The sequence below is a fragment of the Atractosteus spatula genome, chromosome 17 (assembly GCF_055471065.1).
Source record: "Atractosteus spatula isolate fAtrSpa1 chromosome 17, fAtrSpa1.hap1, whole genome shotgun sequence".
NCBI lineage: Eukaryota > Metazoa > Chordata > Actinopteri > Semionotiformes > Lepisosteidae > Atractosteus > Atractosteus spatula.
In genome coordinates, this window is record NC_142722.1 from 11,105,255 (window position 1) to 11,122,486 (window position 17,232).

General features: G+C 40.2%; 1 protein-coding gene across 2 annotated transcripts; it reads right to left on the reverse strand.

Annotated features, from left to right (window-relative positions):
• Nucleotides 1-1,143: 1,143 nt before the first annotated feature.
• mphosph9 (M-phase phosphoprotein 9) lies at nt 1,144-17,206 on the reverse strand. Of its 2 annotated transcripts, XM_088936167.1 has the most exons (24): nt 17,116-17,206; nt 14,824-15,065; nt 14,305-14,452; nt 12,986-13,075; nt 12,414-12,910; nt 11,803-11,941; nt 10,594-10,684; nt 10,305-10,408; nt 9,760-9,882; nt 8,687-9,195; nt 8,426-8,584; nt 8,089-8,176; nt 7,763-7,978; nt 7,322-7,369; nt 7,181-7,245; nt 6,954-7,055; nt 6,597-6,743; nt 5,969-6,138; nt 5,507-5,677; nt 4,833-4,953; nt 4,277-4,371; nt 3,781-4,013; nt 2,746-2,814; nt 1,144-2,377 (listed from the first exon to the last, which is right to left on the reverse strand). In XM_088936167.1, exons 2-24 carry the CDS (start codon nt 15,027-15,029, stop codon nt 2,276-2,278), a joined length of 3,693 nt encoding a protein of 1,230 aa, XP_088792293.1. In that variant the 5' UTR covers nt 15,030-15,065; nt 17,116-17,206; the 3' UTR covers nt 1,144-2,275. The 2 variants fall into 2 exon arrangements, with proteins under 2 accessions (XP_088792293.1, XP_088792295.1); XM_088936169.1 differs by lacking the exons at nt 1,144-2,377; nt 2,746-2,814 and having other exon boundaries at nt 3,824-3,982.
• Between the last annotated feature and the right edge of the window lie 26 nt (nt 17,207-17,232).

Here is a 17,232-nt window from a genome sequence, read left to right on the forward strand (position 1 = left end):
CAGTTTCCTGCAGTGCGTGTGTATTCAAACGAACAGTACCGGGAGAGACGAATGGACTGCATAGTGACAGTGATATGAATCTTCCTGCCCGGCCCTGTCAAAATGTTTCCTTCGCTTTTTGCGTGGGCAGCGTATTGCGTTTTATTCGATGGTACGGTGTACACACCTTTTTTTAAACTCTTCATGACCCAACAAAACAGCTAGAAGTTTTCCATTCGAACGACCTTTACTCTTAGTGAGTGTAGCCTGCACGCATAATATTCGTTTTTAAAAATCAGTTCATCCACAGTAACGCACTGCATCAATTACTTGAGATGCTCATCGATTTCTGCTATCGAGACTAATACAGAAATACGTTTAAAATCCCAGGCTGAATTTCTCTAAACTATCTTGTTATATGTTGCGTGTTACAGGATAGGTTTACTTTGGTACCAATATGATTTTCTGTGCAGATCAGACTGGTTATATTGATGTGATTGTACTATTTTTTCTGGGTTTCATTTTAAGTCAATACGGATACTCTGTTCTTTGTCGTCAGACCTGGGTGATTTTTTATTAATGTCTGTTAATGGAGATGATGCCCATCTCCTGTCTGGGTGCAGCTGATGCTGACGCTACGTAATGCTACATTGTACTGGTATCTACAGTATCATGTTATCCTCGTACAGTGCTTTTTAACTAGAAGAGCAAAAAGTAAGCGTATTGTAAATTTCATATCTGTCTGGATTCATTTATGTAGAGGCGTGTACCAGAGGAGTGACAATTCAGAAATTAAGAATCCTCTTTAAAACATAGCATGATGTACTCATTAGACTACTTAGAAATAACAGTTTATAATATTTCGATATTTATGGATACATTGTACTTTAACACTGAAGCAATAACAATTGATATTTGTTTTAAACATTTTTTTATCAGAGATCCCAAAGATCAGGTACCAGAATGTCTATAATGTAATTACTGTGGGTTTCCAATATGTTTTCATTTACCTCTCCTCCACTAAAGATACCAATGACTATGTTAAAGAGACAAGCCTTTGATTTAAATTGCCTTAAAACTTGCTTAAAATTTAGCAATCAAGCTTCCAGCTCCTCTGTCTCAGTAGAAACTATATTAAGCAACATAAACGACAATGCAAACAAGTATAGTAAATGGATTTAATGATGGAAAAAGATGTTACTTCAAAGCTATTCTAGTAAACATTTCAAAACTGGCTGCAGTGTAATTTGTCAATTTCTTTATACACAGCACTCTGGTGTTTTACTGGCATCAGAAAAGTCACTGTAAACAATGTAAGATGGTTTATTTTGAGATGAGATCATGTAAACAAGCACACGATTGGCAGAAAGTATGCACGTATGATTATGCTTTTCCATCCAGGCTGAAAGAGGAATGTCATGGAATGTTTTAAAAAAACTAACTTAACATCGTGCAGTCCAAAAACTACTTTCACAGACATTGATTATTGCTAATCCTGAACTAACAGTCCTGGACTTGCATAACCTGACAAATCAGGCTGTGAAGCTACACATAACACCAATGACAAAAATATTTCATAAGAAGAAAGTTCTTAAAAAGAACTACTCAAGTCATGGAATCATGCACAATGCAGATTTCAGTATCTCTGGCTTTGTAAACCATAAATTCCACCTGACAGAGAACCTTGAAAAGAAAAGGCTTTTGCTCTCATTTATGGAACAGTCGTAAAACACTTTGTGAAAACAGCACCATGCTTCTCCTGTCTTACATATTTTTGAAATCGAAGCCTTACACGAACATACAAGTACAATTAACTTGTGGTGACATGGAAAGTATCAATGAGCATTTAAAAAAAACATTGTCTATGTTTGTACAACGCGAGTTCACAGCTTTTAAAAAACATTTCTTCAATAATGGAAGACTTGTATATTCATAAATAAGCTAAATAACTTTTTGAAATGCACTGCAGCTTGATCATTATATCCACCCATTTAAATTAATCTGCAGATATAAAATATACATAATTAACTGGAACAAGGCATGTAAGCATATATAATACTATTTTTAAAGTGTCTAAAAAAGTAATGTTTATATAAATCCAGACATTTCTAAAAATATACCTTTTTAAACGTTTTGTTTTCCTGTAATAAAACCTAGAAAAAATATGCTACAATAGTAAAAGTAGAAAATAGTCTGTGCACATATACAATATGGTACATTGGAAAAATCATGTTGGGTAGATTGACAAATAGCTGTGTTAATCTATATAGTGCAATTTTACAGTTATGTGACATTTCTATAAATTTGCTGAGGTCCGTAAAACATGGAACCTCTTCAAAGTCATACGGATTGAACCCAAGTCTCGATTGATCTTCTCCAGTCGATCTTCTAAGGCTTCCTGAAACACACAGAAGGCAGAAATGTGATTAGTAATTGTACTGCAACAAAAGCTCATTAGAAGTCTATTTGCTTGTGAATGGCTCACTTAAAATTAAAGGGGTGTTTTTGAAAAGAGAAGGGAAAACTTGTTTAAAAGGACAGGTGAAACAGAACATGATACTCAAAGTTAAGCGAAATTACGAGTAGTTTGGTTATATCTTTTCACATTTACAAGGAACTACAGAGTTTGAGGCAGCACGACAGGACAAGTTTAATATGACACTTCCAACATTTGTTTCCCCACCTGATGATGTTCTCCCGAGACCTCAGTTAAAAGGGACTATAAAAACCCATGGTATATATAGAAATGTGTTAGCATGTGCCTACTTCATCTAATCTTGCCTGCAAGGTCACTCTCCCCCCTCCACCTGGTATGCGGCTCAGCGCAGCCTCGATCTGTTCAAATGAAAAATGAGCAGGGACAATTTTAGACGACTCAGCGAATCAACACAAACGAGAATGATGACGTGAGAAATTAAACATAGACCTGCTTTACGGAACATTTTTTCCTGTCTCTTTAAAGGAAAACAGCATTTTTAGAACTGCAATACATTAGTAATTTATAATATATAGGTTCAACATAAATCTAATAAAACACTGTATAGTGTTCTATTTACTTAGGAGACCCACCAATCAATGGTGACTCACAATAATATATAAAAACGTAGTTGTGCCTACAAAATATGCAGCAAGAGTTATGTACAGACAATATACACTATGGATAAGAAGCCAGATCTAGCTAAGGGGAAAAGTTATTTCACTCCATCGTAACCAAAGATCAAACACTACAGAATCGCTTGTATATTTTCCATTTTAGACCATATTTTATTTTCAGCACTGTTAACTGAAGTTCGTATTTTATTTAAGCTGGTTGCCTGTTTCACTTCACTGAACTATTGAAGCCTGCTTCTGTCTCCCTGGGCTACTTTGCATTTTTAGCCATGTTAGGATGAATTCAAAATTAACTTTTTCCTCAACCTTTATAGCCCTACAAATAGCGCAGTCAAAAATGACCCGATTTTCTCCATATGAAAGATCTGCGTCATTTAGATTTCAGCTGTGTTTTGCCACTTTCTGCATTTCAATACTTTTTTCTGTACATTCAACTGTTTTTCCTTTTAAAAAAAGTGAATATTGTGAAATATATACCGTATTCCCATGTGATTTTAGTTTGGTCAACAATACCTATAATCAATCCCAAAATTCAATTCCACTAACCTAAATTTGTTAATTAGAAATCCTTAAGGGGTATTTCCTGTGTAAAAAGGTTTCTTTGTTCTGTCCAGAGGAAACATACCATTACGTACTAGACACAAGTGATAGGCAGCTGAGCAGAAATGATTGGATTTGAATGTCTGGTACCTGCTGCTTCTCTCTTGTGAGCTCATCGAAGAGCCTCTCTGTCTCGGCCAGGGACTCCAGCCTGGCCTGGTAGGGGAGCTGCCTTTCGTAGGGCGTCAGCAGCTCAGCCGCACGACCCTCCGAATCCTCTTCCCAGGTGGGCCGGCTGTTCACCACGCCCTGCTTCACGGCCTGCAGTGCCGACTCTGTACGGCTATCAAGTCTGAGTCCAGAGTTACTTGAATGACGACTTACTATAAAAATATTGGCAGTCCATGACATGCATCAAAATCAAAAACCATGCTTGAAATAATGTTCTAATTCAAAAAAAGTCCCAGTCATGTTCATTCCTTTCAAATATTCTTTTTCAGTTGAACCTAAATGCACCTATATCCACCCCGCCCTCCCCAGTTCAAACTGTCAATTAAATCAAACAGTTCTTGAGATCCTTAAGAACCGTTTTGCAGCATTATTGTATATTACAGAATAAATCTTCACTGAGCATATGTATATTTACCTTCTGGTTCCTGCGACATAAACTGAAGCCGTTTTCGTGTACTGTGAGATGGCGAAGCCGATACAAAACCCATTTCATCGAGGTGCACATCAAAGCTGAAATTAGACATAAGTTACGAAACACAAGCAGAAGAAATGTGTTCATTAGAGCCATGTCCATTACTGCTCAGTAATTAAAATAATTCATTTAAACATTTCTACAGAGCCCAGAAATGGAAACTGATTAATTCCAATATGTCCTGTATTTTCTACATAAATCAAAACACATGAAAAATTACAAGTTTTACAGGTTACAGAACTAGCTTCTGTCACCTGAAACAGGTTGAACAGAAAATGTGGGTATAACGCTGCTGTCTAAAATTGCAAAAAGAGGTCAAACCCTCAGTTAACACCTACATCACTTTTAAGACAATTAAGACCGTCATTTTCATTGTGGGAATGCAAATAAAAATAAGAGCCAATGTTGGCAACTGGTTTCCAACTGGAAAAGAAGAAAAGAGTGATAATAGAAAGGCAACTTAATATGAAAGAACTGATTATTTTGGGCTTCTTATTACCGAGATTGAGAGTTCTCTTCCTTGCCAAGCAAGTGGTTGAACCCTGGCGAAAAGTTTTCTGTGGGGCATCTCTTTGGGCTGGACTTTGCTGAAAGTGGCGTTATCATTGTATCCCTCTTAGCTGTCAGAAACAATAAAAGAGGAAGAAGAGGTCTTTTACTTTTGGATTTGACATTTAGCAAGTGATTCCTAAAAAAAGAGCTGTGACCTCTGAAGAGTTCAGAAATTTAAATGCAAGTATCTTATACTTCTCACTGGCATTCTGTTTTGCTAACACAGATGTCATACTCCACTTTTGAGATCTAACTCAAATCAACTTAAGGAAACAACACAGGATTTAGTGCTGCTCCTCACAGCTCTTGGGTAGTGGGCTCAGTTCTGAAATGTGCAGGGTGCCACCTGTGCAGGAGTGTTCCCTCTGTCCACATGGGTTGTCTCCTGGTGTTCCAGTTTCCTCCTAGCTCCCATAGCTAGCATGCTGGGTAAGTCAACCGTGTCTCTAAATCATGTGCCTGCCCCGTGATCCTCCCATCCCTCCTTACACCCTATGTCCCCAGTACAGGCTACGAGAATAATGGACATTTTTGGGGAATTGTGAAACACTTGTAATATTAAAATGTGAACTTGATAATATCCAGATGCACAATAAAAAAATAATAAGGATAAACACTTACTAGGAGTGGAAACAGTGGTGGACTTTCTAGTGCACGGGGGCAGGGAGGAAGACCTGTGCCCCATTGGCGAGAGGCTTCTCTGTTTCTTCAGCACAGAGCTTTCTTTCTCCAAGGCTGACTCCCTGCTACACCCTTCAACAAAACTCACAGTTGGCCTGCGACTTCCAAACCCTGTAATCCACCGGCAGCAACACAGAAAGTTTTAACAGAACAGAAGCCTCCTAAACCTCACTGTTTTGTTCCAGAAACAGCAGGTGAATCCACTACTAGTTTCCATGCTCTAGAAGCTTTGTAACAGGGTTTTTAAGTAATATTATTCATACTGTGGGTGTTAACATTAAAGTGATGGAGGCAATATTTCTATTAGTATTTCTACTAAAATATTTTATGTTGTTTCCTTTTAGTGACATATTCATGCAAAGACTCAAAGAAACAATAATAATAACAAAGCAGTCCAATTACTTGAGTTGCTGATATCTGATTTTCTCAAGGCCCGGCCCTCGGTGCCTTTGATGTCATCCAGCTCAATCAGAGCCTTCATTACCGGAGTCAAGGGGCTCTCTCTCTTCTGGGGTTCCCTAATCGGAGTCCCCTGTTTCTGTGCCGAGTCCTTCTCTGGAGGTGAATAACACCTGTAAAACCAGTAAGTGGAGACACCTTCCATTATACCATAGTACAAATAATGGTACCTGTATACTGGTCAACAGTAAGCTTCTCTCTTTACCAGAGTATTTAATGATCTTTTCCAAACCTGTCTTTCAATGAAGACTTCTAAAGGTTGAGTCAGATGTTTAAAAAAAGGGAACAAAATGCTAAAAATATTCTGAAGAACATGGGAGAAACCCAGTCAACACCTCTGCATGATCCAGCCAGGTTTTGATTCTATTTTCATATATAATGTGTATGATCTTGTAAAGCATACAAATAATAGGTAATGTAAAACCTAGCCTCAAATGAAATTCCTGCCAATGCAACAATCACATTTTTAAACTATTTAAGTCAGGCTCATAATAAAGTTTAGAAGAAGAATGGGATAGCATGGATATAGAACCAGTATTAATTTGTAGCAACAATTAAACAGCGTATTTACCTGCTGCTGTCGGACACATCTTTCTCCAGAGGCCGGCCAGTGAAGATGGAATAGTCAGCACCAGGATTCAGCCATTTCCTTCTGCTGACATCCACATCTGCTGAGGTTTTACTAGGGGAGTGGAACACATCTGGATGGTGGTATAGACTAACGAGAGGAAAAACAAGAGTGGAAATGCAAGCTAACACAATAAATACATATAATAAGCTTTTGCCACAGATTTGCTCCAATATTGTTCCAATTAAAATCAGTAACATGATTGCGGTTCTTTGCATGAATAATTGAGCAAAGTCTATACTAGTCTAGAGACTATATACATATAGCCATGAAAGAGTTGAAAATAATTAATTTCCATACCCAGCTCCTGAGGCCTGAGAATGGCTCTGTCCAGCATGACGTGTTTTGACAATATTTTCATGTTCAAGCTGTCTTATTTGTGCTTCAAGTTTCGAAATGATCCTAAATAAATCACAAGACACAGCATAAGATTGAATAAAAAAACGTCTACATTTCAGAACCTGATGCTTCCAAGGGGGAAAAAAACTTTGATGAAAAGCTCATTTAAACAAACGTTTCCCAATTACCTCTTCAGTTCAGATATCTGTGCATTTGCATCAAAGAGCTTATTCTCAGTCGATACCAACGTGTCCTAAAAAAAACAATCAGTTAGATGGAGTTGAACATAAACAAGCTCATTTAACACGGTTTATTAGAAACACTTTTACCTTAACTCTTTCATGTTCTTTTCCTAAGGATTCATATTCCACAAGAAGCTGTAAAAAAGTGTCACACATTAGACAAACACCACAGACTACAGGACAATATTAATTTTAGCTAGTTTTCCTGCATTGCAGTATTTCTTAAAGGAATTAAGTGAAGAGCAAAGACAGGTATTGCAGAAAAAATATCTAAATATCTTCTATATATTCCACCCTTGTAATAACACAATGTTTAACTACTGGCACACAATGTTTAACTATTGGCAACTGTTTGGTGCTGCATCTACCTGTGTGGTTTTACAATGAACTGACAATAAGCCATACTTAAACATGACAATAAGCAGTGAAATGATTTTATACAGCACAAAGTTTGATTAAGGAGAATATATTACTTAAAACAAAAAGTGACAACCAGTAAGTGTCATTTGTCTCTTCTGAGGAACTCACATCCTGTAACATTTTGTGCTCCTTTTTCATTTGGGCCTCCTTGTCATCTGACACCTTGTAGGCGTTTTGGAAAGCCTCCTCCAGATGTCTGACCCTGCCTTTCAGCTTGCTAACTGTGCTGTCCTTCTCCTTGTTACTGTTCTTCATCTCATCCAGGTGCTGCTGTAACACCTGCACAGTAGCGCTGGCCATGTCATACCGTTCTGGCCAGTCCACCTTGAAGAAACATTACAGAGTCAATGGCCTTATCTGTTCTAAAGGCTTGTCCAACCCCATCAAATAAAAAAGGAATCTTTTAGAATGGATTAAAAACTGCACCAACGTACCAGCTGTTTCTCTAGCTGCCTGTTTTTGTTTTCCAGGTCTCTGATACGGCTGCTCGCCTCAGTGAGGGCTCTCTCAAGATGGTCACATCTGGCATAGAGAAACGGACACAATTGAAAACTATTTCAATCAGATGAATAAAATGATGCTGCAGTAAATCGGTTATGCTTCCAATTAAACATTGCACTGTAAAGAGTTGTATCTGAAGCTACAAACCCATACATGCAAGCTTTAATTGTCCAAAGAAAAATTATATAAAAACTTTTATGCCGTTTTTTTTATACTTTGTGTCTCTGCATGATCTTTTTAGCGGCATAAACTTTGCAGTATCCCATTTACCTCTCAAGAAGACTCCGATTGGTCTTTTCCAAGTCATCATAATTGGGAGGTCTACTGGCCGAATCTAGTTTCTGCTTTAAACTGTTAATCTCCGATTCATAATAGGCACGGAGATCAGCTATATGGCGCGAGTGCTTCTCCCTCAAGTTCTGCCTCACACTGCAGGTGGGGGAGGAAAGACAAAACACCACTTATCAACATGATAGTGATCAACATAGTCAATTTTAATATATATATAAAAACAACAAAGTCTACACCTACAGGGACAGAACCACAGGGTCGTCCAGCGAGGACAATGAAGCTGTCTTTTCGAGTGAACCTACAACGTGGCTGTCGCGCATAGCCGCTTGGGCATCCAAACTGGACCGAGGTGAGGGAGGAGAGCGTCGGGCTTCCTCCGCGGTGTGGAAGAGGCTGTAGCCTTGGGTTCCACTGCAGAAAAATGGATGCTGTCTGCTGGGATGCGACGCTTGGCAAGAGGTAGAGGGCAAGGTCCAGCTCGTGTTTGGCACAGAGGTCCTTTCTGAAGGGTATTTATGGTTTCCATTCACCTGGGCCGCTGAAAAGCTGCTGGCATTGGATGTGCAATCAGAGTCTGTATGGCTTTGAGATGGGGCTTCAGCCATCGAGTCCGGGCTGACTGGGTGAGCTCCGGCAGTTGTAGCTTTTGGGTTTGCAGGAAACGACGGACTGCTGAAATGGGGGGATGAGGTGAAGCCAGCAATCCTGTCTGATGGTTTCATGTGAAGTGTCGGATCAAGGGTCAAAACCTAAAAGGGAACGGAAGCGTAAATGTTCCATGTAGCAGTCTTAAAACTTTGACAGATGTCTTACATGTGTTTTTTTTAATGTTACCTTCTACTGTGACTGATTAACTCAAACTTGTGCTGTCTGGCAAACAGATGTATTTTACAGAAGATCTGCACGAGGTTATAGTAAACATTCTGCAATTAATTTCACATTAGAAAATGTAATATTTAAGTGAACGAAAAGTAGTCGGATTGGCATCTAGTACCAACAGATTAAACCAGTTTATTAAATCAAATCATATACACAACTTGTTGCCCCTTAAGGTTTTTAATGCTAACATGTACCCATGAATATGATTTTTTAGTAAAAACAAATAGCTGCATGAACAAAAATCACTTCCAATAAAAATTCCTGTTAGATAATTTGGTGAAATATAGAACAAAAGGATTGCTGGCACTTTACATCTTTGAGATGGAAGGTTGCGAGCACAACGCATCTCTTGCAAGATCTGGGAACCACTTTACATTTACCTTCTCATTGAAGAAGGTGACTTGCTCTGTTCATTCTGGCTGATCTGTCCTTACCTGTGGAGCTGACCGATTTGAGCGACAAGGAGAATCCCTGCCTTGAAGATTTTTATCCTCTCTCTGCCTGTTGTGGTAAATTTCCTTCAGGGAAACAGAGAGCCTTTGCTCCTCTTTGGGCAGCTGCATGTTAAACAGACAGGTATGCTCAAGTGTTACTAAAAAGAAACAGCAGTCATTTTTAGGTCACAGAATACATTTTGCTCTGTTGGACAATATAAATAGCACTAATAATACATTACACAGAATATCATTTATCTATATGATGTAGCATATTTTGAATACAATGTTTTTGGCCACCATCGTACAAAAAAATATATTTCTGCCTTGGAATCAAGCAACAAGAGTAATAGGAGTATGATTCCACAAGCAACACAGCCCTGATGTTGAAGCCGATACCTTTGGCTTCTTTTTGGAAACTGCAGTACGAGATCAATTATATCTAATAGTGACCGAATGGACAGAAATTTGACATTTGCAATTTCTCATGTTCTTATAGACAGGAAAGAGCAGCTGCATGGGCAGCATTGACAGAAATGTCATACCAGATTCATTGATCCCTCTTGAAAGAACAGATAAGACCCATTGTCAATGCTGTCTGGCAAAGGATGATACAGTTCATTCTCATCCAGCTTCCAGTACGTAAGACCTGAAAGCAACCCACCATAAGCGGAAGCATAATTAGTAAAATTATCATTTAAATAATCAAATCTCATTAGCCCAGAACAATGATTATTGGGCTATTTCCGTCATATTAGAGACCTGCAGCTGGGGTAAACCCACTCTGTACCACTTGTTTTAGCTGTAAGGTAACCTTTACTGGTAGCTTTTTACCTGAAGCTTCAGATACCAGGGAGACTGGACTGTCATTTCGCTTTCTCAGGTAGGACAAACGTGAGGACTGTGCTGCAGAGCTGGATCGAAACTGAAATAAAACACACATGCACAATGTTTTACAAAAACTTTAGTTCAGAGCACCGAATTCTGCTTATTTTCCTCTTAATGCTGAAAAGAAAGGAATAAAAGCTTTGTGATCCTTATCGGAGGCATGATCAACCTTTTGCACTGTAGATAAAGCATAAAGAGATTGAAGAAACATCACAAACAACTTCTTCCAAACCCCTAATATCATGCTTCAGTTCACATTATCACTTTAATCACTTTGTTGTCCGAGCTGATGCTTCTTCTGTCAAGATTAATTTCGTCTGTCGCCTTTTGGACTGAATAATGTCAGCAGAGGCGTTTCAGGGAGTTAGAAGTATTTTTACAGTCCACATAGAGTAATATTTTGGTTTTTTCCCTTCTGCAGAAACCAAAAAAATCAGTGTGATGCCTGTGAAAGCGTAATTAACTGCAATTAAAGCACTATAGCTTGAAATCTTAATGTTTGTCTGAAATAATAAGTGGAATACAGAAATTAAAAAATGTCCATAATCATCCATAAATGAGTCTACACTGTTTGTAAAGGGATAAATTCCAGCAGCTGGAGTATTGAGCAAGTGCGTTGTGTCCCTGCAGCCTCTCTCTCATTGTGATTTGCAGTGAGGAACAGGGAGCGATATATGCAGCCAATCAAAACGAATCTGCATGTTTTTGGAGGAAACCAGAACACCCAGTAAAAACCCATGCGAATGAGCAAATTCCACAAGGACAGAAGCTGGACCTGGAACAAGGAGTCAAACCCAGGACTTTAAAGCACAAGCACCAACCATCATACCATCCAGTTGACCAAGGAGTCAATCGTGACTCAACAATAATTAAACATCAGAAATTAAGGATTTAAACTCTGGGCAAATTACTGTTCTGAAAGAGGGAGAAATATTTATATAAAATTGTATTTTTTCTCAAGCAACCTTCCACCCGTACCCTGACATTAAGTCTAACTACAGAACCTTGATTTTTATATCTTGGCCACCAAGGGGGATTGAACGGAACAGCCCAGAAATGAACAATGTAGATTCCACTAACCAGGGCGTCACGCATCATTCAGGAGTTGTCTAAAGTCCCTTAAGAAATAAGAAAAAGGCAACGTGCTACGCTTACTTCTTCTCGGGCGTCTGTGTGTGTTTCCTGAATTCCAACCGAGCTTCGGTCTGACAGCTCTTCCAGCTGTTGATCCTGCGCCGCCCGGCTCCTCTGTGCCCTCCGCTGCTGTTTCTGAGCCCAGGACGTCAATGGCTGACTGCAATTAACACCCCTCGCGCAGGTGAACAAAATGAAAACACTGCAGGCTACTTCACTACTGCATGTGCAACATGGACTCTCGTACAATGGAAAACAAAAATAATCATCTTCTCTGATAAGAAAATGTAAGTTTCAAAGGAATGGCAGGTCCCATCTTAGATTCAAGATCCATTTTTTTTTTTATAAGTGCAACCTTCTTCTTTTTAAATTACAATAACTTTATTTGGCTTGTGCTTTTGTGCAAAGCAATTTATCCAGCTGCACTCAATGGGTAAAAAATGTATTTTAAAGAAGTGAACTGAGTTATGTAAAGCATTACATTTACCAATACAAAAGGGTAAACCAATTTTCAATCAATTCAAAACAGAACAATTTTTGCTCTAAACGAAACTCTTCAGAAAGCAGTGACAGGATTTACTTAAACAAAATGCTGCAGATTGACATCATTTTTAAATTGCTCAAGTACTCACCTGTTGGCTTTGCTTTGATCAGGAGGAAGGATCGGGTCGGACTGCAAGCTGCGGGTCTTTCCATCGAGCAGTCTCTCCCTTGATTCAGGCTGAGCGTTAGTTTCTTCAGAAGCAACTTCAGACTTGAGAGGATGTGACAGGTTTCCAGAGGGAGGAGGGTCTGGCCTTGCATTGTTCTCCCTAGAGGTGGTCTCCGTGCTGTTGGACTCCTCAGCTTTGTTTATGCTGTGTTCTGAGGCAGAAAGTGTCCCATAGCCACTGCTGAGCAACAAGGTAACCGCCGGGTCCTCTTGACGCTGTTGATGTCGGCCTCCCTGAACACGATCGGAAGGTACTGAGCTCGGCTTGTGCAGAACAAAGGACCTGGAATGACTACCATTCAGGATTCCAGACAAGGCAGATTCCCCAGGCTTGGCATTAAGCAAGTCCTCTGCATTCTGGGTGGCGCTCTGTCTGTGCTGTAACTGGACTAAGGCCTTGATTTCATCCTGTATGAGCTGAATGACAGAGACAATTTAGAACTCTCCCTTCGAATCACAACACTTTAAATTCTCTCAATGAGTATGGCTTACCTGAATTTGACACTGGTACTGCTCCTGCTGGGCTAAAATCTGATCCTGGTACTGCTTCTCCACCAACTGAAACAGCTGAAGCCATCTGCCCTGTATATGACAGACAAAAATTATTCTGACCTTAATAAACCATACAATAGTATTTGCAAGACTATGCAGTAGCTTTGCAGTAATGCATGTTTCTGTGCAGAAACCCTTTTTTAATATTCAACACTAATGCTTCATTTGAGTTCAAAACAGGAGCAGACGTGCATTTTGTTCTTCTGGGGCTTTATCAGTGCGGCGCAGCTGTGCACCACTTCACAAGGACATTGGCAGGAAAACAGTCCATTTCAATGTAAAAGCTGCCCTTAGAGAAAGTACACAGACACTCATTTGAGAAATACAATAGAAGGACTGAAATTTTTTAAATACAGTACCAATACCTCTTGCAGGAAGATAAAAATAACAAAAACTGCTCTCCTGTACTTTACACATAACTTATCCTACAAAAATGCATTGTTTGTAAGTTAAAACACAAATGCATTTTACAAAATGAGAAGTGAAGGAACGTAAGTAACACAGCCAGAACATTACACAAAACCAGCTATTTTAATTGAAAAATGACAGACTTTTACAAAAAACAAAAATGTGAAACGGAATCATGACAGCACATCCTAACGCTCTGGGTTGTGTTAAAGCATTCCCAGTAACTGTTCTCAAATGGACTTGTGCTGTTCATCATATTCTGTTCCACAGGGGGCCGTGAAAAACAGGCAAAAAGGCTGCAGATTTGCTGGCTAAGCATGAACAGGAAGTAAATGTGCAGGCATACCTACACAAGCTGCATAGAGCAGAGGATAAGCCTCTGGATTCCCAGCTGGAACCCTGTGTGCTCGAGTGCCCCCCAGTGGACATTGCTATGGTACCCTCAAGTATTATATAAGCCTGAAGAAGGACTAACATGCCTTCCAGCGGGGGAGTCACGCACTCCCAGCCTGCTCAATCATGTTAAAACTGGGATAAAGTCTGGACTCATGGACCTTTGGGACAGGGGCCCTCGATCCTAGTCCAGGAGGACCAACGTGTCTGCAGGTTTTCTAGGTCTCTTTTAAGCAGCAGCTGAAGCCCCGGGAAGAGTTGTTAAAGTGGTCCAATTAAACCCGAAATAGGCCGATTCTGGTAAATAGGGTCCATCTGGACTTAAAACCTACAGACACATTGGCGCTTCAGAAGCCAGAATGTGTCCCCGCTTTAGGTTCGAGTAAGGGCTTTTAATTTTTTACTATATGCACCGATGCAGGCTTTTTTAGTGCTGTGAAAGGGTGCCTCAATCTTACCTCACAGTTCTTCCATATCTCAGGGTTGGCCTCTCCACTGCTTTGGATCTCTTTGACTAGAGCTGTCAGAGTGTCAATGGGACTGGGGTTTATTGAAGGAAGAGTTCTTCCCGAGTCGAATCCTTCATCGATGCCGAGACATGGATTTCTGTAAGCCACAAAGAACTGAAATTAATTCCTGGTCAGATTTAAATTCCACAGGCGACTGGGAAGTACTACATTCAGAATTACTGACACGTCTAAGAGTGACTAGGTTACAATGCTACAATAAGTTTGTGCTTGTGCATATAAAATATGTACAATTCACACGTTTATGATTAAGTGTAATTGCAGAGTGCAACATGTGAGTTGTGCACTGTTTTCCCATCTAGTCTTACAGGTTATTTGCTATTTCCTCTTGCATACAGCCTATGGCCTTGACCCTGTGACCTTGGCGGTTCCGCACTGAGGAACAGTGTAGACCTGCTCTTGCTGGGACTGCTGCGCAGAGGAGCTGCGGGACCTCGGCTCTTCACTGACCCGGGGGTAGTCGGGAAGATGCCACGCAACTTCCGGATGGAACCACCGGCAGCGTGCTCCTCTTCCGGCCCGGCCAGCCCCGGTGCAGCTTCCTCGGAGGACAGGATAGAGGCTTCACTCTCTTTCCCCCCGCTGGTTTCGGCATTCTCGTGGCTCAGAGCAGCCGAAGTGGACACGTCTTCAGAAATGCTATCATCTGTGGACATCCTTAGGTTGCCTTGTTATATAAACCCATTGGATATCTGCAGAACAAAACGGAAGAGAAGGAAGGTCACACATGAGAGGACGGCACCTGGCCCCCTTAGCCCGCTGGGCTGCTGGGAGCTAACTGATCCCAGGATCTTGTTCGGCCGTTTCTTGGCGAAAGCCAGATATTGGACGGGAAACTTGCTCACTCACTGCATGATTACCCAATTATATAGAGAAGCTGTTATGTGCTTACTGACGGCCAGTTTCTCCTTGTTGAAATTCCTCTGATATTCGGACAGCAAACTAGATCGTGACAGTCATCCTAGTAACAAGGATGAGAATCGTTACAGCTTCAGACACAAGAGGAGGGTGCTTCCAAGCTGTCACATCCTAGTGGAGTTTTTAACAGACGTTCAGGAGAGATGACAGCCATCGTGTTCTCCTTGTCAGAATGCATACTTTATCTTGATCTCGTGCTTCCATGAAGCCCCTCTCTTGCTTGTATTCCTCCAGTTGCTGTCCGCCTGGTGCAACCTTCACTCCACATTGGGGTCCTCACTGCCTCAGACTGCGATCAAGTGGGTGAAGCAAAAGCTTCTTATGCCTAATTTTTTAATAATCACAAGGATTTGCTTATGGGGTGCTGTTATTCCTTAGGAAAACTGCAACAGCAATATACAGCAATCCATATAATTATTGAGATGTGCACAAACAAATTAAAAAATCATGCTTTGTACTTCAAAGTTGAAACACTTGCTTTCTTTATTATACAGAACTTTACCTGATGGACATTTTAAATCAGAAGTGGAGAAAAATGGTGGAACACGAGTATCATAAGTAAGACTTGAGAAACCTCAACATGTTTAAAACTAGCACAGGCATTTTTCATTTGTGTTGTGACATTATGATCAATATATATTGCAAAGACTGTAAATGAAAACCAGTAACATCGGAGCCTATCCACTGCTTTCCGTTCTATCATCCACTCACTACATTAACATTTAAACATCACGTGTTAATTAAATTAAAACGTTTTCGACCATTAAACATCAGTGCGTGCATTTAACAAGTCACCAGCATTGCAGTTGTATTAAGTAGGCGCCAGCATTCAATAAAACGTGTTTTAGTAAAATAAACTTTTACATATTTGAAGGTTGTAATCAGGAATATCACAATGTTAGGAAACATTATTCCGAAGACCAAAAAAAATTGCTAGTTAGCAGCACATCACACATGGCTGACGTTTTTTTTTTACCACTGGCGACAGCGTATCTACGTGTCGCCCCTTGTTAGTTCTTAAAAAAGTTCCAAAGACGTTCAAAATTATTTCTAAAAGCGACAAGGAACTGCAGATCCCAGCACCCCACCATCCCAGTCTCCCGTCTTATTGTTTCTTAAAAATGATATTTTTTTAAAGAAAATAAAGAAATGTACGGCAAGTGTCACCCTGTGTTTCTGTTCTGAACTGTAATCCTGACGATAACGTCCCGCAGTAGCTGCGAGCATCTAGACTGTCGACAAAATGTTTAAACTCTCCATGCAACGTGATTAGGGGGCTGGTGGTTGTTGTTGGTTTTTTTCTTGAACGCTGACTGCATCACAGCGCATCGGATTGACGAAATAAGCGGATGTTCTCCATTTCTGAACTAATTCTGAAAGCCGACGTTCATTTATTTTCATTTCATCGGCCACCGCATCCACATCTATCGTCTCCCTCGAACTGAAACCCGAGGCTTTTTATTATTATTATTATTATTTTAGTCAAAAAACGGACCAACTTTACAATGCGTTCGGGAAACACAATCCCCCCTTTGACTAGAACAGATGTGGAAAAAACAAACAAACGCAGTTGTTTCGATACGTTACATAAAAAATGGACCGACAGTGCGGCTATGATGTTGAAAAAGTCTTGCTACCTGGACTGCCGGAGCTCGCATTTCAGTGCGGACTAAATTTATCAAATTGTGTTGATATCTACACCGCTATATCTTCGAATGCCTCGAGACTAACATTGTTGTGAAAGTCATACGAGTGTTCTCTTTAATTTTTGATCACGACAATAAGAAAAATTGATTAAAAAAAACGGTTTTACGCCTGATTTACCTGCCAGCCTGTCCCATATTTGTATTTGTAGCGTAAGCCCGCGAGACAACGATCTTGCGCCTCTCTCCGAGCGTCAGTCCCGCCCACACCTAGAAGGATGGCGCTCCCATTGGCTGG